The sequence below is a fragment of the Pseudochaenichthys georgianus genome, chromosome 19 (genome assembly GCF_902827115.2).
Source record: "Pseudochaenichthys georgianus chromosome 19, fPseGeo1.2, whole genome shotgun sequence".
NCBI classification, from domain to species: Eukaryota; Metazoa; Chordata; class Actinopteri; order Perciformes; family Channichthyidae; genus Pseudochaenichthys; species Pseudochaenichthys georgianus.
In genome coordinates, this window is record NC_047521.1 from 23,460,305 (window position 1) to 23,486,941 (window position 26,637).

General features: G+C 41.1%; 2 protein-coding genes across 2 annotated transcripts in view; one reads left to right on the top strand and one right to left on the bottom strand.

Moving 5' to 3' along the window:
- The window catches only part of LOC117465236 (myoferlin-like), a 29,723-nt gene extending 26,760 nt beyond the window's left edge, over positions 1–2,963 (bottom strand). The window contains 3 exon segments of the mRNA XM_034108171.2: positions 1,460–1,551; positions 1,923–1,978; positions 2,753–2,963. Of these exon segments, the coding sequence (XP_033964062.1) occupies positions 1,460–1,551; positions 1,923–1,978; positions 2,753–2,840 (236 nt within the window). The 5' untranslated portion in view covers positions 2,841–2,963.
- A 2,162-nt stretch (positions 2,964–5,125) lies between these two features.
- The window catches only part of LOC117464609 (uncharacterized), a 30,946-nt gene continuing 9,434 nt past the window's right edge, over positions 5,126–26,637 (top strand). The window contains 16 exon segments of the mRNA XM_034107138.2: positions 5,126–5,556; positions 7,219–7,465; positions 7,552–7,698; positions 8,818–8,940; positions 9,020–9,191; positions 10,423–10,469; positions 10,551–10,688; positions 11,615–11,803; positions 13,141–13,332; positions 15,108–15,575; positions 19,614–19,763; positions 21,938–22,122; positions 22,607–22,743; positions 22,973–22,977; positions 23,273–23,456; positions 23,459–23,736. Of these exon segments, the coding sequence (XP_033963029.2) occupies positions 5,486–5,556; positions 7,219–7,465; positions 7,552–7,698; positions 8,818–8,940; positions 9,020–9,191; positions 10,423–10,469; positions 10,551–10,688; positions 11,615–11,803; positions 13,141–13,332; positions 15,108–15,575; positions 19,614–19,763; positions 21,938–22,122; positions 22,607–22,743; positions 22,973–22,977; positions 23,273–23,456; positions 23,459–23,736 (2,733 nt within the window). The 5' untranslated portion in view covers positions 5,126–5,485.

The window sequence follows — 26,637 nt, forward strand, 5'->3', positions numbered from 1 at the left end:
GGGGGGCGCGAGAGACCAGGAGGAGAAATGGTTATTAAACATAAAAAAAAAAAAATCATAATTTAAAAAAAAAAGAAGTGATTTGTTAAATATACATAAAGAAAAAGTAAATCTGTTTATAGTTCTGTTTCAAATGGGTGTTGAGAGATGTATCCCTAGATCTCTCATGTTGCTCACAAAGTGCACCAGATTGATGCTTTTAACTTCAACATTTAAAAATAAATCTTCCCGGGGGAGCTTGCCCCCGGACCCCCCTATGTGAGGTCCACACACCACCTATAAAAATAGCACTTGACCCCAGCTTACACCTATATGCCGTGAGCTGATTATCGAGCCTTCATTGTAACAGTCGCGGGAACACTGTGTGTATGTGCGTGGGGATTGTTGCAGTAGAACATTCCACTGTGGCGACCGGTACATTAATGGGAAACCCTAAATGTTTGAGCACCCTCTATGAAACGTCAAGCTACCCCACAGCACCCCCAAAAGAAATCTCTGGCGCCGCCACTGAGCCTGACTATTTGTGTTGGGGGGCCCGACTTTTTTTTTTCTCTAAAAGGGGGGGGCCTGATAGAAAAAGTTTGAGAACCACTGCAGTAGAGACACTAAATACTGATATGAACCTGAAACGGAGCCTCATAGGGCCCCTTTAAATCAGTTCACTCCTACTGCATGCATTGCAACTTCACCACCATCACAATAGTTAGGTGAGTTAATGCCACATTACTCTTTCCTGTAACATTTCCCCTGTCCTAGCGTGACAGGGCACCACACAAATCCAAGACACACAGAAGACAAACAGCAATTCATCCATCCATTGTTGCCCAATCAGCCCACACAAACCAGCAAGTCTCAGCAGGGCAGGCTGGGTGTGAGGGGCCGCGAGATCCAGCATAACTCAAACACAGAGCGGCTCTGATAACACATTACTCACTCTGCTTGTGCGTTACTGTGCCAGTGTTAATAATAATGTCTTCCCTAAACACAGGGGTGGAAATGTGTCACGTACAAATACTTACTTTGAAGCAAAGGTATTTCAGATAGAGGCCATCTTAATGCTTTATCTGAATAAAAAAAGCTGATATCGATAAAACACTGCCTATTTAACTTTCTTGTATTCCATTAAATCAAATGTATTATGTTAACATGCTGAAAGTCTGCCAACATGTTTTGCATTTGAATTGAATGTCTTATATGTGTTCTTCTGTTGTGTGCATATTGTACTTTGCCTGTGTATGAAAAGTGCTATACAAGAACAATCTTAAATTATTATTATTATCATCAATCAGAGAAAAAGCTACTGTAAGCTAACCTGTCAGACAGAATTATTCCTCAATCTTCGTTCAGACATGAAGAGGTTTACGTTGAGGCTCAATAAAGGTGAGGCACACACCTCCTCTTTGATCCATCGGTTGCACAAAACCCAACAGGACGTTTCAGCAGTTTGTGTCACACTTACTTATTTTTCCCAATAGTTTCATAGTCTTTCACAATCACATCTATGTAGGCGCTATAGTCCAACGCAACGCCCTTCAGATCAAACTCAAGCACCTGTGAGACAAGATGAGGGATACAGAACATTAGATATCTCGTTTAAAGAATTACAATTATATCTCTGAGAGTAGGACCTTGGCTTGATTTATTTAAGTTTGTACGGTACAAAAAAACAACAAGACTTGACTCGTCTACATCAGATAATCTAATGACATGGTCCCTAGTCATATGATGATTGTCGTGTTTACCGTGATGCATTTAAAAATGGGATTTGAGGGGATTTCTTGTAATATATCAACTATTCCTGCTTTTCTTATTAGCCAAAGCTAACTCCCTGTAAAATCTAAAGGTGTGAAGCATGGATAACAAGTGTGTGTGTGTGTGTGTGTGTGTGTGTGTGTGTTTGTTTGTGTGTTTTAGAGATTTACCTCGTTCCAGACAGGGTTCAGCTCACTGTCAATCGATTTTGTTTTCTGCTTCTCATCTGAAAACAATACACATATTGAAAAAAAATGGGTCAATCATTGGTTCATGATTTCTCAAGATAAGGAAACATAGGTGAACATCAGAAATCATTTTACCCACTTGTTGGCCCGAGTTAAGTTATTGCCTTCTCTAAATGGAGTTAGCTTTGCAAGCTCTATGTAAATTGTTTGTGTCAGTGCGCTGCAGTTAAAGGGAAGGAGGAGAAGAGGAAATCCGCCACACCTGGGGCTGATGATGAAGAGGATCTGGGCAGAGCAGCTGAGAGCAATAGGGCTGATTGTCAGGAACTGAGTTTCCTCATTAGGGAGGAAATGCCATTCAGTAGCTGAAGGCCATTTCCCCAACATTTTCTAACATGTCTATCCTCTATATCAAAGCATTCCTTGTGTACTGCAGGTCCAAACCTGGGCCGGGCTTTATGTGGATACAAAAGCTGTGACATGTTGGGGGAAATCTTTAGTGATGCAATACAACTTGCTCAATTTGTGTATTTTATCTTTAATTATACTGCATTCAAATGACCACAATGACACTTAATTCGAAAACTTAAAACAACACTACTGTATATTCGTTTTTTGCATGTATACTGGATTATAAAATAACAGCCAACTATAAAAACCCATAGTGACGTCATACTAGAATAAAGTCGAATCAATTGAGCGACTATAAACTTTACACGCCTTACATCCTTATTTAAGACCAAATGTTAATGTACAAGTGTTGTCTCTCCATACACAAATTAAACGTCAACACTTTTCAGATTGAGCCTTACCTTTAAATATCACAGAGACGATTGGATCAGGGTGTCCCACTTTCTTTTTAAGTAGACCTTTCGCCGATTCCACCTTAACCCGCAACATGGCTGCAGACGGGTTGATAACAAAAAAGGACTAAATCTGAATGAAAACAAAAGAAAAAGTCTCAGGATTGCCGTGCATCCTCACAGCCCCATCGCTGAGCAGACAGGGCGGAGGAAGTTTATATCCAAGTCTGAGAGCAAGGGGAAATAAGGGCGGATCACGGGGGAGGAATTAAACCGAGGGAGACTGAGGGAGGCTGGAGAGCTGCTGTTGCCCCCGTGCAGCCGAGAGGAGAAGGCACACACTAACACGTACACACAATGAACGTTTACTAGATATATCGCATGCTTTAAAATGAACAGATTATATAAATAAGGATCTACATTTTGCAAAGTTCTATATTATGGACTTTAAAAACATAGCCTACTAGATGAGGAGCACATCAAATAAATTGCAGCGGCTGAAAATACTGCTGTTTGTTTTTAGGGGTGTCTGATGTACTCGGTATTGTTATTTGCACTCAAAGAAATCCAGCACTATTTCTTGATGCCTCAGCATGTTTAAATATGTTGGATGTGGCTCCATCTAGTGGCTGTGACACGTACTAGCACGTTTGACGTTTACCAGACTCGCTAGTGCAAGGGTTTCGGTGGAACAAAAAAATCTATAAACTAAAAGTTGTGAAATGCAGTGCATTAGCAGTGACGTATTTCTACCTATCCACAGATGCATTGTCTCCTGGAATATGGCTAATATTACCCTTAATTGCTTTATATCATTGGTTCTTCTCAAGCCAGCTGTTGCCTTTCTTTTAATATGTCATATCAAAATCGTTGTCAGAGAAATTCACTAATTGGCAGTATAGAAAAAATGCAGGGATTTGTGTATGTTTTACATGTAATACATGTTGGTGATTATAGTGGCTGGACTTCTGCTTTTACCAATCTTGAAATGAAAATGATAAAAATATATTTCAGCTTACTATCACCATATTTAAATGAATGCTGATGTGTTCAAAATTATTTCCCTATCAACTTTTGTTCACCTACCTTTTGTAGTAGGGCCCTTATCTCTTTGTTCCCAGTCAACCAGTTATGTTGTGTAGTCTAATGTACACATTTTGTTATTGTTCTTCTTGTAATCTATCACATGTATTCTCAATTTGTATATTTTTCATGTGTTTGAAAAAATAAAAATAAAACCTACATTAATTGTTTTATTACTGTGGCATTATTTGTCTGCTATCCATTACTGGTCATTGCCTCTTACACCGGATAAATTAAATAGCTATTTGAGGCAGTTACAGTACCTCCTACTGCAGGTGTGTGTGGTATAATATTAGAGCCGATACATAGACTTGCCCAGCAGAGTTGAGACTCCACTGGGACTTTGGTCTCTTCATTAAAGTTACTGGGAGGCCACTCCAGCTCCTGCTCATTGAAGTGGGGAGAAGAAGTGCAGTGGGTTGCCTGGCAACAAATAAAACACATTAGTTATAGAAGTCTGTGAGGCTCTAACAACATGACAATCATTGATCACTGCTTTTAATGAAACACTACAGGCAAATATGCTCTGGTTCATTTTGAGTTTGGTCTATTTTGCCTTTATGATGTATTTTCTATCAGACTTATGGAAATAATACACAAAACGTACACAATACGGTGTTTATTTGACTATTTGCATCTGCAGATTTATTTCTTAATTCACAAAAAGTTATCATTTGTTCGGATTTATTTGCATGTTTATGTTCATAAATCATTCTTGGCCTGATTTATAAGTAATATATTGCCTAAAAAAGGGTGCAACTGTACTTTTTAAATGGCTTTCAGAGTGTTTGATCAGTAAAAAGCATTTACTTTATTAGGTCAACAAAATGAGACAAACCTTTTGAACCGTGCCTTAAGCAATGTGCAGATGTTTTGTTTTGAAAAAGTATGCAAGTTCACCAATATTCAGAAGCATAAAGCACCCTTTGCATATTCAAATTTACATATTTAGAAAACTTGAAAAAAGAAAGCCCTTATGTATACATAAGGGCTTTCTTTTTTCAAGTTTCTTTTTTTAGTTCATTACTTAGCCTATAGGCTAAGTAATGAACTATGGAAGAATATTTAACACTTTCCTCTGGTGTGTGTCCCATTAACTCTTAATATATTCTCACAGAACATAAAGTGGATTATAGGATCTGTGTAAAGACTATATAATTTTAGAACAGCTTCAGTGTCCTTGCTACACATATAACCTCTCCTGGGTACTGACTAACTTTGCTTCTCTAAATGATTAATCCACTGAGGGCTTGTCTGGCGGTTCGGTTACCCCCAGCGGACTCTTCCAGTTATTTTGGAAACTCTCTTCTCCCCTCGGTCTTCTCACCAGCGATGTGTTGACTCTCCTCTCGCAGCGGTCAGCCTCTTGTGACGGACGGCTTATTGATCCGACGATCTGGACATTCCTCGCCTGTCCGGAGAACAAAAAGCTTTGTTTGAGCAAATCAGGTTTTCCTGAGAAGACAAGAGGGAGGGATGGAAACAAAGACCCTGAGCGCTTAGACGACCCGGAGCATGGAGAGGATCTCAGACCGGCCTCAGGACTTCTGGGAGCTGCAGGATCTGACTCTGGAGATCATGGAGATTACATTTTGATCTTAAATTCAACGGGAAAAGATGGAGCCGTATCTGGAGCTTTGAAGAGTTTGAAGAGGGAGTATGGACACCTTGAGGAAAAACAAAAATCCATGGAAGCTTTATGAGACAGAAGTGCCACACAGCAGGTTTTGGTGAGTTTTTCTTATTTATATGATGTTAGCAAATGTAACTGATTATTTAATGTCTCTATCCTGTAACCGCATACACACACATGCCTGTTTGACCTATTTGTATTTGATAGGCTGTATCTGTAATATTCCACAATAATATTATAACATTTCGAGATTTTATCTTAATAATATCAAAAATATCTCCAAACTTTCCACCATTTTATGATCTCAAAGCAAAAAAGAAATCTGTAAAATGTGTGCTAGTTTCAATCTTTCACCCTTAACTGCCCACGTCTCCATCCCTCCATAACATGACAACAAGTTAAGTGAAGTCTTCTATAAAGTTGAACATTTCCATTTTATATGTTTTAGATTCACATATTTTCTCCACTCAGACACAGATTTATTTCCCCTCTTCTCCCACAGCTTCACCAATTCAACAGCCTCTAACACTCATTTTCAGCTAACTTAATACACTTTTATTACTTAATTGTTTTACGGTTCCATTAGCATTAGTGAGCAGTGTGTAGAGAGTGTAGACGTGGAAAAAAGCTCACAATACGTATAGTCGTCTCCCCGAGCAACAGGGCCACACAGGAGCTGCTGCTCACTTTGATATTTTGCATTTTAAACACAACTCCCCAAACTTAATTATTCCGAATTTTGCAACATTTACCAAGTGCACTCATTAACCTTATATTCAATTTACACATGTATTTACTCATTGTAGGCTTCAGTTTAGTGTGGTTCATATAAGACTAGAATGTGATTCAGAAATATATCTTTGATCAGTAGTGTGTTGTTCCAGTGCTGCCACTTGGGAGCGCTGCATTCATTTGTACAGGGAGCCAGTAACAGTCAGACTGTCAGTGACTTGATTTAATAACAGTAACAAGCAGTCAAACCTACTAACATGAACTTAATAACTTACTAACAAGAACTTGGAAAACATTTGTGAGGCTTTACTTTAACTAATTATTACGTCCTGAACGTGTTTAACCAACTGTACACCTGCACACACATGAAGACGTGGTAGAATAAGTGCTTAGATATTTAACTTAAGTAAAACAAAAACTGTCCTGCATTTTGTTGAAATATACTTATTTCCTGTATATTTTAAAGGTGGGGTAGGTAGTTCATTTCAGAAACACTTTTTGTTATATTCCATGGAATGCTCTTAACATCCCGATAGCAATGAATACATTAAATGCTTTGACAATAAATACATTTAAAAAAGTCATCTCTGGAAGCCGTAGCGCTGTAAAAAGCACGACCAATCATTTTAGCCAGCCCGGCTAAAATAACTGGATGGCCTACCTGCCTGTCAGCCTTCCTTCTCGTGCACAAACTGATCTCGTGCCCTCATTGGTCATGTGCGCGTTCGTGTGTGTTGGAGGAGGGGCTCTGTGAGGAAGTCTGAAGGAAGGGGCGGATTTCTTTCGGCTGCGTACTTTCAAATTCTAGCGCACTCCATTCTTACCTACCCTACCTTTAATGTCCTGTACTTAAAGTACTCATTATTTATTATGAATCCCATCTAAAAAATAACGTATATTATAGTGAACTATGATTGAGTAGATGTCATTTGTTACATCCCATCATTGATAAGAAGTAGGCTAATGCAGTAAAAAAAAAATATCCAGACAAATGATATTTGACCTTTGAATGATCATTTTGCCGCAGTGATCCAGCCTGTGGAGTGAGTCCTCCAGAGAAACTGACCCCCGAACACCTGCAGCTCCTGAGAAATGCATTTACTCGTCAACAAGCTGAGGAACAGACGCACGAAGAGAGGCCGAAAGGACGGAGCGTGAGGAGCAGAGGAAGAAATGAAGAGCGGGGAATGAAGTTAGAAAAGTTTCGGGAGGTTATGAGGTCTGTGGTGGGTCCAGATGTTGAGGACTCATGGGTCGAGAGGTTCTTCAGTGAGGTATACAAATGTCTTATACTGATCAAAAAGACATCATTTAGGATGACTTCCAGATGATAATGCAGGTCTAACTGCTTAATTCCCAGGTAGACATCAGCTGTTCGGGGCAGGTGAGGTGGCAGCAGCTGTGCTCCTACCTGCTGCTGGAGTTCACTGAGAGAGAGAGAGCCTCCATCCCCAGAGCCGCTCTGCTGGACAAACAGCCGCTGATCAGACTCTGCTCCCACAACAAGGTGCAAGTCCACAGGACACTGATATCTGGGGAGAAGAGAAGGTGCATCTTTTAGGATGCTTCAATATTTAACACTTACACTGGAAGGCCAGATGGGGGCGCCAACATTAAGGTCACGTTCTTTTTAACAGATGCAAAGTAAAACAAATCTCCTTTTTACTTAGATGAAACGAGCTAGTTTATTACTTGGTTCCTGAACCAAGTTAAATTACTCAATACAGGGGAAAGGGTTTCTCAAATGGGGAAGACGATACCTATAGTTTCAGATTGTGATGTACAAATCTAAAAACTCATCTCTTTCGACTCCACTTCGAGCAATACAATTACTAACAAAGCACCAATATACTAACAAAGGACTGGCTTATCTAAAGCCAGTTGAGCACTTGAAATGTTTAGGCTCTATGAAACCTGATGTACTTATATGATTCTGTTTTATTCTACAGTAGTTTGTATCTTCTTGGTCGAATGCACTTATTCGCTTTGGATAAAAGCGCCAGCTAAATGTAATGTAATGATGTTTTAATTTTGAAAGCCCCTTACAAAAAACATGAATTCAACTGTTTACTTTCTTACTTCTTTAAAAAGGAAAACACTGTACTACTGTAGCCTGTACAATCAAAAAAAAAAAAACACTACTACTGCATATATCTGACGAAGGTGTGTTACTGGATAGGTTGCCAATCTATATACAAATTATAATGTATTAAACTATCAAGCATTGTGTAAGAATTGATGTTGCTTTGAGTCAGCTGCATGTGTTTTCTAGTCGGTTGTTAGCAAAACATTAGCTTGCTGTCTGTCTGTCTGTCAGCTTAGGGAGGACTTCTGAATTGTTTTTGTGACATATTAATTTGTGCCAGGTTATATACTTGACTGGCCTTTAACAAGTACAATTGGTATACAAGTATCAAACATATTCAGCAGTTTCTACAAATGATAGTGCATAAAAGAGAAAATGCTGCTATTATAGGCCGAAACATCTTCATTCGTAATGCACCAAAAGTTGACTGCAGCATCTGTGTGGGTGTTTCTGAGCTACATTTCCCAATATTATCCCTATACTCTCTTCTGCATGTTGTTTTTCTAATAGTAAAACTTTCATTACTTAATTCCTTTGCAGCGGGAGCCTACAGTGCGCTTAGTCGCCGTCTCCCACCCTCCTCCGCTGCGCTACATTAGTGTCAGTAAAGGAGGTCAGATCAGTGTCTGGAGCAGCAGCCTCCACATCCTCAAGACGCTCGGGGTGAGACACATCATGGTACTTTCAAACTTTAACAACATTCATTTACAACAAACTCAGACTTTTTCTATATTGACTCCAGCTTGCAGGAGACCCCACAGAGGAAGTGGCGAGCACGAGGAGGTTTAGGGGCTGGACCTCTGATGCCGTCTATATGGGAAACGTACACACGGTTGCCATAGCTACTGACTGCAGGGACTTGCACTTTATAAATGTCTCGACTGGCGCTGTGTTTCAGGACGCCCACCTTTTTGGTATACACATTCAAACATATTTAATTTATTTCTACTCAAACCGATAGATTCCTGCACTTTAACTTTATCTGCATATTTACGTATGAATGCTTGTTGTTTGTGGGTCATTCTACAGAAAAGGTGGATGTGCAGCCACTTAATTTTGCAGACACCAAAATACATGACATTGACCTAATACTCACATTCATTATATATGTTGAATAAATAGAGATTGTCTTTGCAATGGTACTAAATAAAAAATGGTTTTATACGTAAATTGCAATTTATTTAAAATGTCAAGTTCAAGGAACTGCCTTGTCACTTTGATCATACATGGAAGTGGAGCCTATAGTTTTCATTTAAAAGATTTTTTTTTCAATAAATAAATCTAATTTATAATAACATTACAAGCATTAAATATAGGCTAACACTGAAATGGTAAAAGAAAATGCAAATTATTATTAATAATATCAAATAAATGTCAGTCACCCACAATTACGTCATTGGTGTTACTGCTACACAAAACGCTTTTATTTTGAAATAATGTACCGTCTCTGAAGTGCCTCCTGTAACAAGAGATCATTTGAGGCAGTGGACAAAGACATAAAGAAAGTCAGATACTTCTTACTTTGTTTGTTAAAGGTGTCCTTTTATCTTCAAATTGTACATGCGTCTTTCAAGTCTGTCATTAGTGTTACTCATTGCATAGCCCTAGGGGTGAACATTTGAATGGGAAAATGTATTGTATTGAAGAGTTAAACGATTTTGATATTGACTGAAGCCATATTTGGTCTGACACTGGCAGCCATTTTGTTAAAATGGTAGTGTTTTCTCCAAATTGTCACTGGTGTTACTCTTCTTCCTGGTAACAAGTAACACCAGTGACATTCCTATACAAATAAGCTTTGTATAAAGTATAAAAATAATAAAAATACTTTAAGCTCTACTTGTTGTGGATTCATCAAGTTAAGCGTTAGTTATTGCTATTTAACAGGTATTTAGAAGGAATATATTTCAGCCGATTTGTATCACCCAGATTCCACCTTTTCTGTAGAATGTTGTCTCCTCCTGAATGTTGTACGTCTCTTGTTTGTTTTTTGTATGTTTGATGGCACCTTAAAAAAAGGAGTAGCTCTACTCATCTCATTGTACCTGTATAATGACAATAAAGGATTATATTCTACTTGATATTTAACAACTAATTTTAACCCACAAATATCAGTATTTAAGTGTTTTTTTGTCTCATATGAAGGGTTTCGAAGTGTCCCGACGGTGCTCTGTTACTGGCACGATGCTCAGGTAAAACCGCACCTGAATGAGATATATTCACTCTAAATGCATAAACCCATTAATTGAACCCGTGTTGTTTTTCCTTCCCAGTCTCCAGAGCAACCCTCTCTGCTGCTCATGGGGGATGACAAAGGAGGAGTCCATCTCCTGTGGTTCCTGAATCCATCCAAAGGTCTTTTCAAGAGTCCTTCCAAGACAGAGAGCGGCCCACAGAGGATCTTCTTCCCAGTAAGATTGGCCCTGTGTACAGTACAGCAGAAAGCAACGAGAAAAACACTCCAATTTGACAAACCACGCTCACAAAATGTGTGTGTTGAACACCTGCACGTTTTAAAGAACATCCACAACATTCATCTGTTTGCACATCATATCAATATTCCAATTAATTGTATAGACCATTCTGCACTATTTCTATTTCTATTATATTCTATTTTATTTACTTGCACTATCTTTTGTTTTTATTGTGTGGCACTGTCTGAGGAGCATGTGACCTAAGATTGTCATTGTGATAAGACTCATAACTACGCTGTAGCTATGTACAAATCACAGTAAAAGCCTTGCATGTCCCTTTCGGTGTCTTTGGCGACACCTATGGTGACATGCGGTAATTGCAGGTGTGTTTTTGTCTCTTTTTCTTTTCGTTTCATTATCTGAAAACATAGCTTTACACTTTGTTTTTTCGGCCCTATTAACAGGAAACGTTACGCCTTTGTGCACAATTGCCATAATTCTGCTTAATGTGGGGTACTTACCACAGCTGGGGGATGGAAAAACACCTCAATAACTGAACACGGCTTGTACTTTTTCAAGGGAATGTCACCAGAGACAACCAGTTCATAATACTACAAATCAAATTGCTTTCATCAGAGCAATCACCATTATGTTTGCCTCATTTAAGCTCCCTACAGAAATCATTTCAACCCAAATGTGTGTGGGTGTTAACAAGCCACATTATTCCTATACTCTCTTCTGCATGTTGTTTTCGTAAAAGTAAAACTTTCATTACTTAATCCCTCTGCAGCGGGAGACAGCAGTGCGTTTAGTTGATAATCACCTTTTTCTTTGCCTCATTTCAAGCTCTTTAAAGAAATAATATCAACCAAAATCTTTTAGATGATGACTTGAAGCATCCGTGTTATCCACCTTGACAACAGGACCTCGGTGAACACAGCAGCATGGTGTCCTACCGTCACATCCCCAGCGTCCACCAGGAGCCGATCACCAGAGTGATGTTCGAGCCCGGCACCAACGTCGTCATGACGTCATCAGAGAGTGACAACACCTCGGTAGTTTTTATGAATGTGACACTGAAGCAGGAGCCTTACATTTGGGCATTTAAGCAGGTAACTGACATGTTTAATAATAGGAATAAATGACATATAAGTTCATATTATTATTATTATTTCATTATATTATTATTAGTTCATATCATATTAGTTCACCTATTAGTTCATATCAATACGTATCATTTTGATGGGCCTTTTAGAAATGTAATGCTCACAAATTAACATTTAGATGGTAGGTAGTTTTGTACATGTTATCCCGAAATATTTTACTTATAGTATATTATTGGTGTATTGTAGTTCTTTTGCATCCGAAGTTTATTTCTAGACATTTATTCCCCTATGAAAAGTAGTGAGAGGAAATATCATGTGAAGAGCCAAAAGGCAGTGTCATGATTTCTGTTGTTATCCACCTTTGATGTGGTTTTGAGGTCATATGGAGGTCACGGTACTCCGGTCTGGGTGACCCTGACCTAACTCTGGGGGTTGAGTCTGACTTGCACTCCATTCAAATTGTTTATAAATCAACGAATGACCTATTTTGGCTAAAATCCAAATAGTACATAACTCATGCAGGGAATTATCCCTAGCTATTTTATCTAGAGGCAAAAGTATTATTTCGTTTTCGCTTAGGTTGACTCCTGCCCCCCAATCAGAGGCAGACAGTGACTGTGGAGGAAAGAAGTCATGCTGGAGCACGAAACATTATTACACTGGGTGGGGATGCTTCCTGTTATTCACATTGGGGTTTTTTACGAGCACACTTATGTTATTCTCCAATTAACTGTCTGGACTTTTTAACAATGAAATCTCCCCAGTTGTATTTACTATTGTATCCCCCAGTGTTATAAGTAAAGGGCAAAGTTTACTGTCTTAATTGCCTCTCAAATCCTCTTTTTCATGTCCTTTCTACATCAACATGTGTCCCCTCTGTGTAAAGACATTCTGAACGTTTCTATAAAAAAGATTCTCTCACTTTTTGTCCTGATCCATTTTTATAAAAACCTGTCTGAAAATGAGCTGATCAGATTTTGGCCACTTTGTGATGTCATAACGATGTGTTGTCTTGAGTAACCATTAGCCAATCAGCAACCAAGGTAACCCCCCCCCTTATCACCTGCATCTCCCCTAGAGCACCATTGTGTTCTTTGTAACCAAATCTCTCTCAGAGGGGCGTGGGGAGGGGCTCCTTATTTTCATCTAAAGTAACAGACAGAGAATCAGCACTTTGGAAACAGGGCTGAAACAGAGGGGATTATGGGTAATGCTGCAATGTTTAGAGCCAAACACTTCAGAGTCATGTTCTGTATATATCTGACACCTATAATATATTGATGAAGAACTGTATAATAGGGGGCCTTTAACACAGCAACATCTGTCTATCTGTCTCGCTTCAGGGAGCTAAATGTTTTGACTACGACGCGTCTCTGCAGCTGATGGTGACCGGAGGATGTGACCGGGCGGTCAGACTGTGGACTCGTTTCATCACCTCGCGTCCCGTAGCTTCGCTGCTCGGTCACCGCACCGCCGTGCTGGATGTTAAAATCTACCAACCTGTGGGGCAGATCCTCAGCTACTCCAGAGATGCTGTGAGTGCTGCTCGATGTCAGATTTTCACAGCCAAGTTAAATGACAAAAACAATTTTATAGAACTAGAAAAAACGTCAGTCAAATTTACATTTCACTACAACTTTGGCAACTTCATTTCACTCAAAATACTGAAGGTGGGGAGAGAATCTTAAAGTAAGAATGGAAAGATAAAGAAATTATTTATGAGCCGTTATGTTATTTACACTATATTATCATATTGGTATTAGTGTTGCACGGTGTACCGATACTTGAAAGGTACCGCGATACCCTGCCGTTAAAAACGGTACGATTCCTCCGTTTCATTAGTATCGGTACTTTAAGAATGACGGGGAAAAGTACTCCCGTGAAAAAGCGCCGTTTTAATAAGAGCCGTGTGTGTTCAGCGCTCTGCTTCCACTCCCTGCACTGCAGCCGTGCCTGCAGTCCCGCTCCTCTCAAGCACGTTCTAAGTCCCTCCCCTCTCTCGTGCACGCGGCCACGCGCTAGCTGCCAGAGCATGTGAGAAAACGAGAAGCATGGCTGCAAGTGGGAGTGCAACTGCCGCTGCGCCTCGGCTTGTTGACAAAAAAGACGCCAGAAGTCTGTGAACGGGCCGTTCAGGTGTTCAGAGCAGAGCTCCCTGTCGGAGCGCAGAGCGTGATGTGCACTGAAACGTTTTTCTGTCGCAATATTATCGTTGAGCAAACTTAACGAGCAAACTAGCATCACTATCTGCTAACGTTAGCTTTAGCCTTCGTTTTCTATTAGTTTTTTTCATAGGCTATAAACGGAGGTGGAATAAGTATATATCTTGTACTTGAGTAAAAGTAGAAGTACCAGAATGTAGGAACAATCCTGCAATCAAAATGTTCCTCAAATGAAAGTACAAAAGTATTATCATCAAAATATAGTTAAAGTAGCGACAGTAAAAGTAGAAGTACTCAGGTCTTGTACTAGAAGCACCAGAGTGTAGGAATACTCTGTTACAGTAAAAGTACTGCATTCAAAATGTTCCTCAAGTAAAAGTATTAAAGTAGCGACAGTAAAAGTAGTCATCACTAATACATGCAGTGGAGTAAAAGTACACCATGTACCTCTGAACTGTAGTGGATTAGAAGTACAAAGTAGCAAAAGAAACATTGAAATACTTAAATAAAGTACAAGTATCTCAAAATTGTACCCAAGTAGTAACTAAGTTCATAAACTCAGTTACTTTACACCAGTGACTATAAAGATAGAAAGACTAAGCCTTGCACAGAGGCATGAAAATACATTTTCAAAATGCTCAACAGTGCTGCCAAAATGTTAAACTGACTGCTACACAATTAAAATAAATGCTTTTATATATATTTATATTAGATGTGGCGTTTCTGTTCTTAGTAACACTGCTGCTTTAGTTGTTCTGACTGCTAAAATCATCTGTTATTCCTAATTTTAAAGCCGATATTCCGTGTTTCCCTTTTTTTAAGAAAAGTATCGAAAAAGAATCGGAATCGCAATTCTTGACTTGGTATCGGTATCGAAACCAAAATGTTGGTATCGTGACAACACTAATTGGTATTTAAAATGACAACAATTTTCGTTTTTTAAATATCGTAGTTTTTGTCTGTAAAACTGGTAATCTGCAACACCTCTGTATGAGTCATACAAAATGAATTTTAAATAGAAAACTGGCCTTCAAAATATTTCAAAAACCACTTCAATTGCTTTTTTTTCAATATGTCAATCGTATTGGTTTTTGTTTTGAATATCACAACAAAGCATCTTTATTGATTTGTCTTTTTTCCTTTGTCAGGAGCTGAGGGTTTGGGACATTTCCAGCCATCAGTGTCTGAAGTGCGTCGCCCTGCAGTTCCCCTGCCAGCAGCCGGGTCGAATCCCAGAACACGGAAACTTCCCCTTCCTGTTGCTGAGCCCCCCGCTCACTGAGCAGCCTCTCTTAGCGGTGGCATGCAAAGATTATCTAGCTGTGCTCAGTCTGTCTGAAAGAAGGAGAGGAGGGGGCGGGTGGCTGACCGATGAAGGAAGGGAACCTGGACCAGATATTCAAAGTGGTCCCCCTCTCTCCTGTGTTCTGTACAACCCCACTTTGAGACAGGTGGCTACAGGACATGAAGACTCGTCTGTGTCTCTGTGGGACGTCGAGACGGGGAGGAGGCGGCTTCAGATCCTAAACGCTCACGGAGAAGAGGGGATCGCCCGCATGGCACTAGACTCCTCCCACAGAAGACTGATCACTGGAGCGCGCAACGGCACCATTAAGGTTAAACACCACTTTTCACTATCAGTTTGTGCAGAAATACTGTGAATTTGATACAATAACGTGGTCGTGATGACATATTTTAGTAAGCCAACCCATATGTTAGCAGCGCAAGGGTGACTAAAAGATATGGGCTTTTTTGAATAGTTTAGAAAATAAGATTTGGGGCAAACACAAGTGATATTTACACTTGTTCAGAAAGTTAATATCTTCATAATAAATAAACACCTGTATATTAGAAACAGAAAGCTTACGTTAAAGGTGGGGTATGTCATTTTGGAGAAACCGGCTCGAGTGCGCTAGAATTTGAAAATACACAACCGGAACAAATCTGCCACTTCCTCACAGAGCCCCTCCTCCAACACACACGAACGCGCACATGACCAATGAGGGCACGAGATAAGTTTGTGCCCCGATGGAAGGCTGACAGGCAGGTCGGCGCTAAAATGATTGGTCGTGCTTTTTACAGCGCTACGGCTTCCACAGATTACATTTTGTTATGTATTTATTGTCAAAGCATAATATATTCATTGCTATCGGGATGTTAAGAGCATTCCATGGATTATAACAAAGTGTTTCTGAAGTGAATTACATACCCCACCTTTAAGCTATAAACCAATACCATGACGATCTGTAAAGCCCACTAAGACAAGTGTTTTGTGACATTGGGCTGTATAAATGAAATCTGATTGGATTTGGTGAGGATCACTTGATGACTTCCTGTCACCTGCACTAAGCGAAAGGCGGCTAATGTTCAGCATGATAACGAGTAGTATTCTCATTTAGCCATTTGAGGGCAACCGACAATTTTAAGACGCGTAGGAACTTCTGACTATTATTTATATTTACTCAGTATTATTTACTAACATTAAAATCTCATAAGCACCTGTTCACAACCCACCCTCTTTTGGTAATCTAACCAAAAACCCATTCAAAAGACATTAACTGTGTGACGAGGGAACAGGAAGTGCAAATGCTAATTGATTTCCAGGTTCAGGAGTCATCTGGATGACCTCTATTCCGTGTCACCAACTCCACGTGTGTAAAAGGAACGCCTCGTTCTTCCATCGGAATTTAATACGTTGACCGCAGACCAGGCTGCTGCACTTCTTCTTAAGGCTAGAAGTCATTATTACGAACCGGGTGACAAAGCTGGCAGATTACTGGCGCATCAATTACGACAGAATGTTGCCTCTTACCAGATTCCCAGAATCCAAACATCCTCGGACATTACGATCGATTCCCAAAGAATTAATGATGAGCTTAGAGACTATTATACTTCGTTATACACATCTGAAACCAGCTCAGACACGCAGGATTTGGACAATTTGTTTCCCACCCTCGAAGTCCCTTTGATACCTCCTGATATGACTGATTTATTTACAAGAAGTTTCAACAGAAATTAGTCCCCGTTTTGATAGATGTGTTTAGTGAATCGTTTAATTCTACTAGTTTACCCCCACCGCTTAATCAGGCCTCCTTCTCGCTCCTTTTAAAAAGGAATAAGGATCCCCTCGCATGCTCCTCCTACCGACCAATCGGCTTGTTAAATGTGGATTTTAAATTACTGTCTAAAATGCTCGCTTTACGTTTGGAAACCGTGTTACCAACCAGTATCTCTCCCGATCAAACCGGCTTCATCAAAAATAGGCATTCATTTTTTAACTTCAGACGACTTTTTAACACCATCTACCAGCCTTCCGCAAATTCTGTACCTGAAGCTGTGATATCTTTAGATGCAGAAAAGGCATTTGATCGTGTGGAGTGGAGGTCTCTTTTTCACAACTTGGAGAAATGTGGCTTTGGAAAGAACTTTACCTCATGGGTGAAGCTATTGTACTCCTCTCCCCTAGCTTCCGTGAGGACGAATAATACACGCTCTGAATATTTCCCTCTTCCCCGCTCCACCAGGCAGGGCTGTCCCTTGAGCCCTCTCTTATTAGCTATTGAGCCCCTCTCCATCGCTCTTCGCTGTGACCCCCGCATTAGAGGTATTTTCAGAAATGGAGTAGAACAGAGAGCTTCTCTTTACGCGGATGACCTTCTTCTTTGTGTCTCTAATTTATCTGTGTCTGTCCCTGCAGCTCTCCCTATCCTTATCTCATTTGGTGCTGTATCCGGTTATAAACTCAATTTAATTAAAAGCGAAATGCTCCCTTTAAATAGAGCGGCGCGTGAGTTCCCTCTACATAGTCTACCATTTAAAACTGCACTACACAGCTTCAGTTACCTCGCGATCCAGGTGACCGAATTAACTCTATAAAGATGAATATACTCCCCAAATTTCTATATTTATTTCAATGTGTGCCCATTTTCCTCCCTCATACTTTTTTTCGTAAAACTGACACTATTATTTCTAACTTTATTTGGAACAAGAAAACCCCAAGGATACGCAAGCAATTTGTACAGAGACCAAAGGTGCGGGGTGGACTTGCTCTGCCGAATTTGAGGTTCTATTATTGGGCTACGAACCTGAGAATAATACAGACCTGGCTGCAGTCTGACTCTCCGCCTGTTTGGCTTGAAATGGAGGCTGCTTCCTGTAGTCCAGTATCTCTTTCAGCATTAAGACCCCTTCCTCTGCTTACACTAAAAATGTAATTGTCAAAGCAACCTTGAACATTGGGAATCAGTTCAGACGTTTCTTTGATCTCCAAACACACTCTACATTAGTCCCTTTAACCGCAAACCATGTTTTTCCTCCATCCTTAGTAGATGGCGCATTTACCATTTGGTTTAACCAAGGCGTTAAAACATTCAAAGACCTTTATATTCACAACACATTTGCCTCTTTCCAACAGCTATCAGATACATGTGCACTACCTAGGCAACATTTCTTCAGGTATCTACAGATTCGCAGTTCTGTTAAGAATAGATTTCCTCAGTTTCCTAATCTCCCAACTGATTCGCCACTAGACACCCTCCTTAGGCCGTACTCTGAAGGGAATGATGACGTGTGTTTACGCTCAGATTTATTCTCTTCGTTTGGTTACCCTGAACTCCATTAAATCTCTTTGGGAAACAGATCAGAAGAACTTTGGGAAAAAGCCCTCGCTAATGTACACAAATCTTCTATTTGTGCTAGACATGGACTGATTCAGTGCCAAGTAGTACATCGCACACACTTCACTTAACTCAGGCTCTCTAAAATATATAAGGAAGTGGACCCAACTTGTGACAGATGTAGCCAAGCACCGGCGAGTCACGCACACATGTTCGGGTCTTGTCCGGTCTTACACTCTTATTGGACTGACATCTTTTAGATCACCGTCAGAAATGACTGGAAAACCGGTCGCTCCTAATGCCATGACCGCACTGTTCGGTGTAACCCCACCCACATGGCCACTCTCTTCTCTGGAGACAGCCTTCATAGCCTTTGTTACCTTACTAGCCAGACGCCTGATATTGCTCATGTGGAAGTCTCCAACATCCCCTTCACACACCTCGTGGTTAAAAGAAGTCCTAAATGCAGCCAAACTCGAGAAAATAAGGTGCATAGTGAGGGGCTCCTTGGGGACATTCCACAAGACGTGGAACCCCTTCTACAGGTATATACGGGAGCTGGACATGCCGGATGTCTCTGTTCAATAAGGTGGTGGACCTGCGGTGTTAAACTGTGATTAGCGGGCGGCTGACTGACCAACAAGTGCTGTGTTTTTTTTTATTTGATATATTCGGTCTTTTTGTTCCATTTATACACATTATTTGATCTCTACCTTTGCATTATGGTATAAATAATGGACTTGGACCCAGAGCCTTTAGATTCTGACTTTGTTTTTGTTTTTTTGTCCTGTCGCAGTCCATTTTTTGTTTTTGTTTTATTCATTTTTTGTTTGTTTTGTCTTTGTTTTTTATCCTGTCGGACTCAAATCACACTGTTGTCATCCTAACTTGTTTGCCAACTGCTATTGCGTTGTCTGTCTGGATGTTTGTTGATTAAAAAAAAAAAAAAAAAGTAAAAAAAAAAAAAGGAATGAAATGAAGGAAACGGCCTTTCAAGGAGTCATTATAACAGCATAAAAATAGTTTGTTAATTTGCAGGTGTGGAACTTACTTAACGGCCTGAACTTGCACAAACTGGAGCCCGTCGACACCTCCGAAGTCACCGGGTTGACCTGTCTCCATGACAACCAGCTGTTGGCTGTGGGATGGAGCCGGCGGGTCGCTCAGTACGACGTCGCAGCTGCAAAGGTACAATTCAAAGATGATTACAATTTGATAATCAACCACCTTTTAAACTAGGGTGAAAAATGTTCCACTGCTATGTCTGATAAACAGGTGTTTAATGAAAGACAATAGAGAAAGATATCTAGAAATATGACATGAATTTGAAACACATCATATCGCTTGTTGGCAGTCTTATTCCTCCTGCTATCTTTGGCCCATTGCTGCAAGGTGGCTTGGATTTCAAAAGTGAAGCAAGTGTGTTTTGGACTAAATACCAGACACAAACAAAATAAAACAAAAATGCAGACATTCTTACATTTTTATCGTGCATATCTGCTGGGGACTTATCTGCTGGGACACAGGGGACTTGACATTACGTCAACATAGGCCGACCTGGGAGTGAGGATGTGGTGTCTGGGGAGTATGCTCTTCTTTGCACTGCCAAGTGAAACAGCACATTCCAGCATTAAATCCATTAACAAAGCAGCACACATAACCTAATAACCAAACAGCTTGACTCAATCAAGATGTCTTATCCTTCACACTTAAGCCACAAGTTCTTCCCCAGATGTGGAGGATGAATCCCACACTAATCTGATAACGTCTTAAAACACTGCTTGAGCTTAAGTTCTTTAAATCAGCCTAGAGTAGAAGTACTATTTGATTAAATCCAATTGTTAAATCTGTAATACCTTTAAAAACAGATCTCTTGTGTCTTTTCTTGGAAGTACAGATGTCTAAAACACCACGTGCTAACCCCCTGGTTTGAAGAATTAAAGTGTAAGCATTGCCAGTGCCAGTATAAACACACATATGAATCGCTGTATGTTATAAAGAAGTCTGAATGTGCATATTTTGGCACCTTCAAATCCTTGCGTTACATTTGACCTCCCCACCTTTAAGCAACATCTGTCTGCGGTTAGATCCATCCCTTAAAAACAGTAGTAACATTCAGTCCTCGTGCTTTTCCAGCAAATTCTCCGTGCTGTTTTCCCCCCACCCCCTCATAATGTTTCGCTTTGTAAAGCTCCATGTTTCAGCAGAGGCGGGTTTCCAATGTTTTTTTAGGAGTAAATGATATCAGCGAATGATGTTGTAAATTACCCTGCATGCACCTGGGGAGATTACAGACATGTGTGCCATGCGAGACATCTGCAGCTGTATTCCTCTGAAGTTTACCACGCTGAGCCTCCAGATTCATTTTGAACAGCTGACCTCACTGTAGCCCAGAGGTGTAAACAACAGCAGTAAAGCAGAGAGGGAAATGGAGCTGCTTTCCACAAGGCAACACAAGTAATTAGATGTTGTTTCAGACCGTTTGTAAACTGTCACACGGTGGGAAGCCATGTGCAGAGAGTTTCACAATGTCAGGCAACAAGTTCACCCACACAGTGAAAGCCTGGAGAGAGCATTGTACTTTTAGTTTTCTGAGAAACTTTTCTATTTTAGTACAACAACAACAGCTGCTTTTTCAACCTGAAAACTGCACACAAATGAAACACCAGTGCACCCATGACCACATTATATTCAAATCTGTGGTTGGCAGGTGTTTTTTGGGCATCATTGGGCAAAAGATCCAGAATATTTCAGCATATAATTCAATTCATCTGAGAGAAGAGTACCGTACTTTTCGGACTATAAAGCGCACCTGCATATAAGCCGCAGCAGCTAAATTGTCCGTCTGTCTTGCTCTCGTTCCGTCTCTCGGTTCCACTTTCATTTTGGCGCGCTACCTGTCTCACTCTTTTCCGGCCTCCAGCTTTTCCTGCTGGAGCGCGCCGCTTAAAGGTGGCGGGCGCGGACCGGTCATAGAGCCCGTAGGGTTAAAGGTGGTTAATTTTACCTGTAAATCCATAGATTTAAGAGGTTCCCTAGTGGCCGTTAGCTGTACAAAGAAAATGGGGAAAAAAGTCGCGGCTTATAGTCCGAAAAGTACGGTACTTCGTTTGTGTGTCCTTTCAGATAAGGAAGAGCCTGATAAAATCGCGCAGTAAAATGAGCTATTCCACCATTGGAAAACATTTGCCTACATTTCAAAGCAGGAAAGACAGACTTATCAAACAAAGAGTCTGACAGTTAAAAGTCAAAACAAGTTCAATATTGGTGTTAAAACATTCAACCGTCTGCCAACCGTCTGCCAACCGTAGCGGCGTAGCTGGTGTTTAATATTTACATGTCTATATTTACCTCACATATAGGATTTGTATGTAAGAGCAGACATGAAGTGGAAGTCCAGCGGTGTCCACAAATCTGACATCCTGGCTGTGAGTCAGTGCTCTCCTCTGGGGGTCATCGCCACAGGAAGCTATGATGGAGAGGTCATTATCTGGAGGCTGGAGACACAGGGGCCGGCGCTCCACCTGCAGAGACCCACACGGGCAGGGTGAGGAAACACAACGGTGATGTAAAGATAGCCAAAGCTGTGGTGAAGCTGGTGGAACGCAGCAGATCGCAATCACTCAAGAACTGCACGTAAATACATGTTTGAGGTGCTTGTACTTTGCATTTCCATTGTATGTTACCTTATACTTCCCTACAGATCAGAGGAAATTGTGCTGCTTGAAAAAAAACATAAATACGCATAAAGATTTAAACAAACATGGCTCCAAATAGGGGTCTAGTTGGGGCTCTTCATCACATTTCAAAAGGTAGCATAATGCAATATCTCCCATATGAAGCAAAGGTCAGGAGAAAAGGCAAAAATGAAAAATACAAATCATGTAGCAGACATTTTGTTTTTTCATCTTTTTCTAACCATTAATCTCACTTCTCTAGTCTGGGGAAACTTTTTTGTGTCGAAAGCCCTTCGTCATCACTGGTCCATTGTTGTGGCCCTTTTGTTTATTTCTCTGCTTTTACACATCTAGAGCGGCGCCCCCTGTGGACGGCCTGCTGTTCCTGCAGCACCGAGCCGGCAACAGGAAGTTGAGAAACCGAGGCGTCTGGTGTCATCGCAGGCAGGCCGTCTCTGCTTCTGGAGCATCACCGGACAGACACACCTATGGTGAGGGGGGAACACGGAGGTATGGTGAATCTCGGTGCAAAAAGTTCATGACGTTAGAATACAACTCTCACAGCAGGACAGAGCACCAGAGCAGTTGACCAGCAGCTGTCAGGTTGAATGCTCCTCCTGCGAGATGGATTCACAAACAGACAGAGAAGTGGCAGTCAGGCTGAACTGTGGTCGGCCGCCTCTACCATTCCTGCCAGCCCTCAACTATTCCTCTTTCCAGGGCCTGTCTGGTTTAGTGGTCGGGGACTCATGAACTGTGAGAGGGGTGTGTGTGTGTGTGGTGTGTGGTGTGTGTGTGGGGTGTGTGTGTGTGTGTGTGTGTGTGTGTGTGTGTGTGTGGTGTGTGTGTGTGTGTGTGGTGTGTGTTGTGTGCAAAATGAATTTTAAATAGAAAACTGGCCTTCAAAATATTTCAAAAACCACTTCAATTGCTTTTTTTTCAATATGTCAATCGTATTGGTTTTTGTTTTGAATATCACAACAAAGCATCTTTATTGATTTGTCTTTTTTCCTTTGTCAGGAGCTGAGGGTTTGGGACATTTCCAGCCATCAGTGTCTGAAGTGCGTCGCCCTGCAGTTCCCCTGCCAGCAGCCGGGTCGAATCCCAGAACACGGAAACTTCCCCTTCCTGTTGCTGAGCCCCCCGCTCACTGAGCAGCCTCTCTTAGCGGTGGCATGCAAAGATTATCTAGCTGTGCTCAGTCTGGAAGAAGGAGAGGAGGGGGCGGGTGGCTGACCGATGAAGGAAGGGAACCTGGACCAGATATTCAAAGTGGTCCCCCTCTCTCCTGTGTTCTGTACAACCCCACTTTGAGACAGGTGGCTACAGGACATGAAGACTCGTCTGTGTCTCTGTGGGACGTCGAGACGGGGAGGAGGCGGCTTCAGATCCTAAACGCTCACGGAGAAGAGGGGATCGCCCGCATGGCACTAGACTCCTCCCACAGAAGACTGATCACTGGAGCGCGCAACGGCACCATTAAGGTTAAACACCACTTTTCACTATCAGTTTGTGCAGAAATACTGTGAATTTGATACAATAACGTGGTCGTGATGACATATTTTAGTAAGCCAACCCATATGTTAGCAGCGCAAGGGTGACTAAAAGATATGGGCTTTTTTGAATAGTTTAGAAAATAAGATTTGGGGCAAACACAAGTGATATTTACACTTGTTCAGAAAGTTAATATCTTCATAATAAATAAACACCTGTATATTAGAAACAGAAAGCTTACGTTAAAGGTGGGGTATGTCATTTTGGAGAAACCGGCTCGAGTGCGCTAGAATTTGAAAATACACAACCGGAACAAATCTGCCACTTCCTCACAGAGCCCCTCCTCCAACACACACGAACGCGCACATGACCAATGAGGGCACGAGATAAGTTTGTGCCCCGATGGAAGGCTGACAGGCAGGTCGGCGCTAAAATGATTGGTCGTGCTTTTTACAGCGCTACGGCTTCCACAGATTACATTTTGTTATGTATTTATTGTCAAAGCATAATATATTCATTGCTATCGGGATGTTAAGAGCATTCCATGGATTATAACAAAGTGTTTCTGAAGTGAATTACATACCCCACCTTTAAGCTATAAACCAATACCATGACGATCTGTAAAGCCCACTAAGACAAGTGTTTTGTGACATTGGGCTGTATAAATGAAATCTGATTGGATTTGGTGAGGATCACTTGATGACTTCCTGTCACCTGCACTAAGCGAAAGGCGGCTAATGTTCAGCATGATAACGAGTAGTATTCTCATTTAGCCATTTGAGGGCAACCGACAATTTTAAGACGCGTAGGAACTTCTGACTATTATTTATATTTACTCAGTATTATTTACTAACATTAAAATCTCATAAGCACCTGTTCACAACCCACCCTCTTTTGGTAATCTAACCAAAAACCCATTCAAAAGACATTAACTGTGACGAGGGAACGGAAGGAAGTGCAAATGCTAATTGATTTCCAGGTTCAGGAGTCATCTGGATGACCTCTATTCCGTGTCACCAACTCCACGTGTGTAAAAGGAACGCCTCGTTCTTCCATCGGAATTTAATACGTTGACCGCAGACCAGGCTGCTGCACTTCTTCTTAAGGCTAGAAGTCATTATTACGAACCGGGTGACAAAGCTGGCAGATTACTGGCGCATCAATTACGACAGAATGTTGCCTCTTACCAGATTCCAGAATCCAAACATCCTCGGACATTACGATCGATTCCCAAAGAATTAATGATGAGCTTAGAGACTATTATACTTCGTTATACACATCTGAAACCAGCTCAGACACGCAGGATTTGGACAATTGTTCCCACCCTCGAAGTCCCTTTGATACCTCCTGATATGACTGATTATTTACAAGAAGTTTCAACAGAATTAGTCCCCGTTTTGATAGATGTGTTTAGTGAATCGTTTAATTCTACTAGTTTACCCCACACCAGCTTAATCAGGCCTCCTTCTCGCTCCTTTTAAAAGGAATAAGGATCCCCTCGCATGCTCCTCCTACGACCAATCGGCTTGTTAAATGTGGATTTTAAATTACTGTCTAAAATGCTCGCTTTACGTTTGGAAACCGTGTTACCAACCAGTATCTCTCCCGATCAAACCGGCTTCATCAAAAATAGGCATTCATTTTTTAACTTCAGACGACTTTATTAACACCATCTACCAGCCTTCCGCAAATTCTGTACCTGAAGCTGTGATATCTTTAGATGCAGAAAAGGCATTTGATCGTGTGGAGTGGAGGTCTCTTTTTCACAACTTGGAGAAATGTGGCTTGGAAAGAACTTTACCTCATGGGTGAAGCTATTGTACTCCTCTCCCCTAGCTTCCCGTGAGGACGAATAATACAACGCTCTGAATATTTCCCTCTTCCCCGCTCCACCAGGCAGGGCTGGTCCCTTGAGCCCTCTCTTATTAGCTATTGAGCCCCTCTCCATCGCTCTTCGCTGTGACCCCCGCATTAGAGGTATTTTCAGAAATGGAGTAGAACAGAGAGCTTCTCTTTACGCGGATGACCTTCTTCTTTGTGTCTCTAATTTATCTGTGTCTGTCCCTGCAGCTCTCCCTATCCTTATCTCATTTGGTGCTGTATCCGGTTATAAACTCAATTTAATTAAAAGCGAAATGCTCCCTTTAAATAGAGCGGCGCGTGAGTTCCCTCTACATAGTCTACCATTAAAAACTGCACTACACAGCTTCAGTTACCTCGCGATCCAGGTGACCGAATTAACTCTATAAAGATGAATATACTCCCCAAATTTCTATATTTATTTCAATGTGTGCCCATTTCCTCCCTCATACTTTTTTTCGTAAAACTGACACTATTATTTCTAACTTTATTTGGAACAAGAAAACCCCAAGGATACGCAAGCAATTTGTACAGAGACCAAAGGCGCGGGGTGGACTTGCTCTGCCGAATTTGAGGTTCTCTTATTGGGCCACAAACCTGAGAATAATACAGGCCTGGCTGCAGTCGGACTCTCCGCCTGTCTGGCTCGAAATGGAGGCTGCTTCCTGTAGTCCAGTCCTCTTTCAGCATTAAGACCCCCTCCTCTGCTTACACTACAAATGTAATTGTCAAAGCAACCTTGAACATTTGGAATCAGTTCATACGTTTCTTTGAACTCCAAACACACTCTACATTAGTCCCTTTAACCGCAAACCATGTTTTTCCTCCATCCTTAGTAGATGGCGCATTTTACCATTTGGTTTAACCAAGGCGTTAAAACATTGAAAGACCTTTATGTTCACAACACATTTGCCTCTTTCCAACAGCCATCTGATACATGTGCACTACCTAGGCAAACATTTCTTCAGGTATCTACAGATTCGCAGTTCTGTTAAGATAGATTTCCTCAGTTTCCTAATCTCCCAACTGAT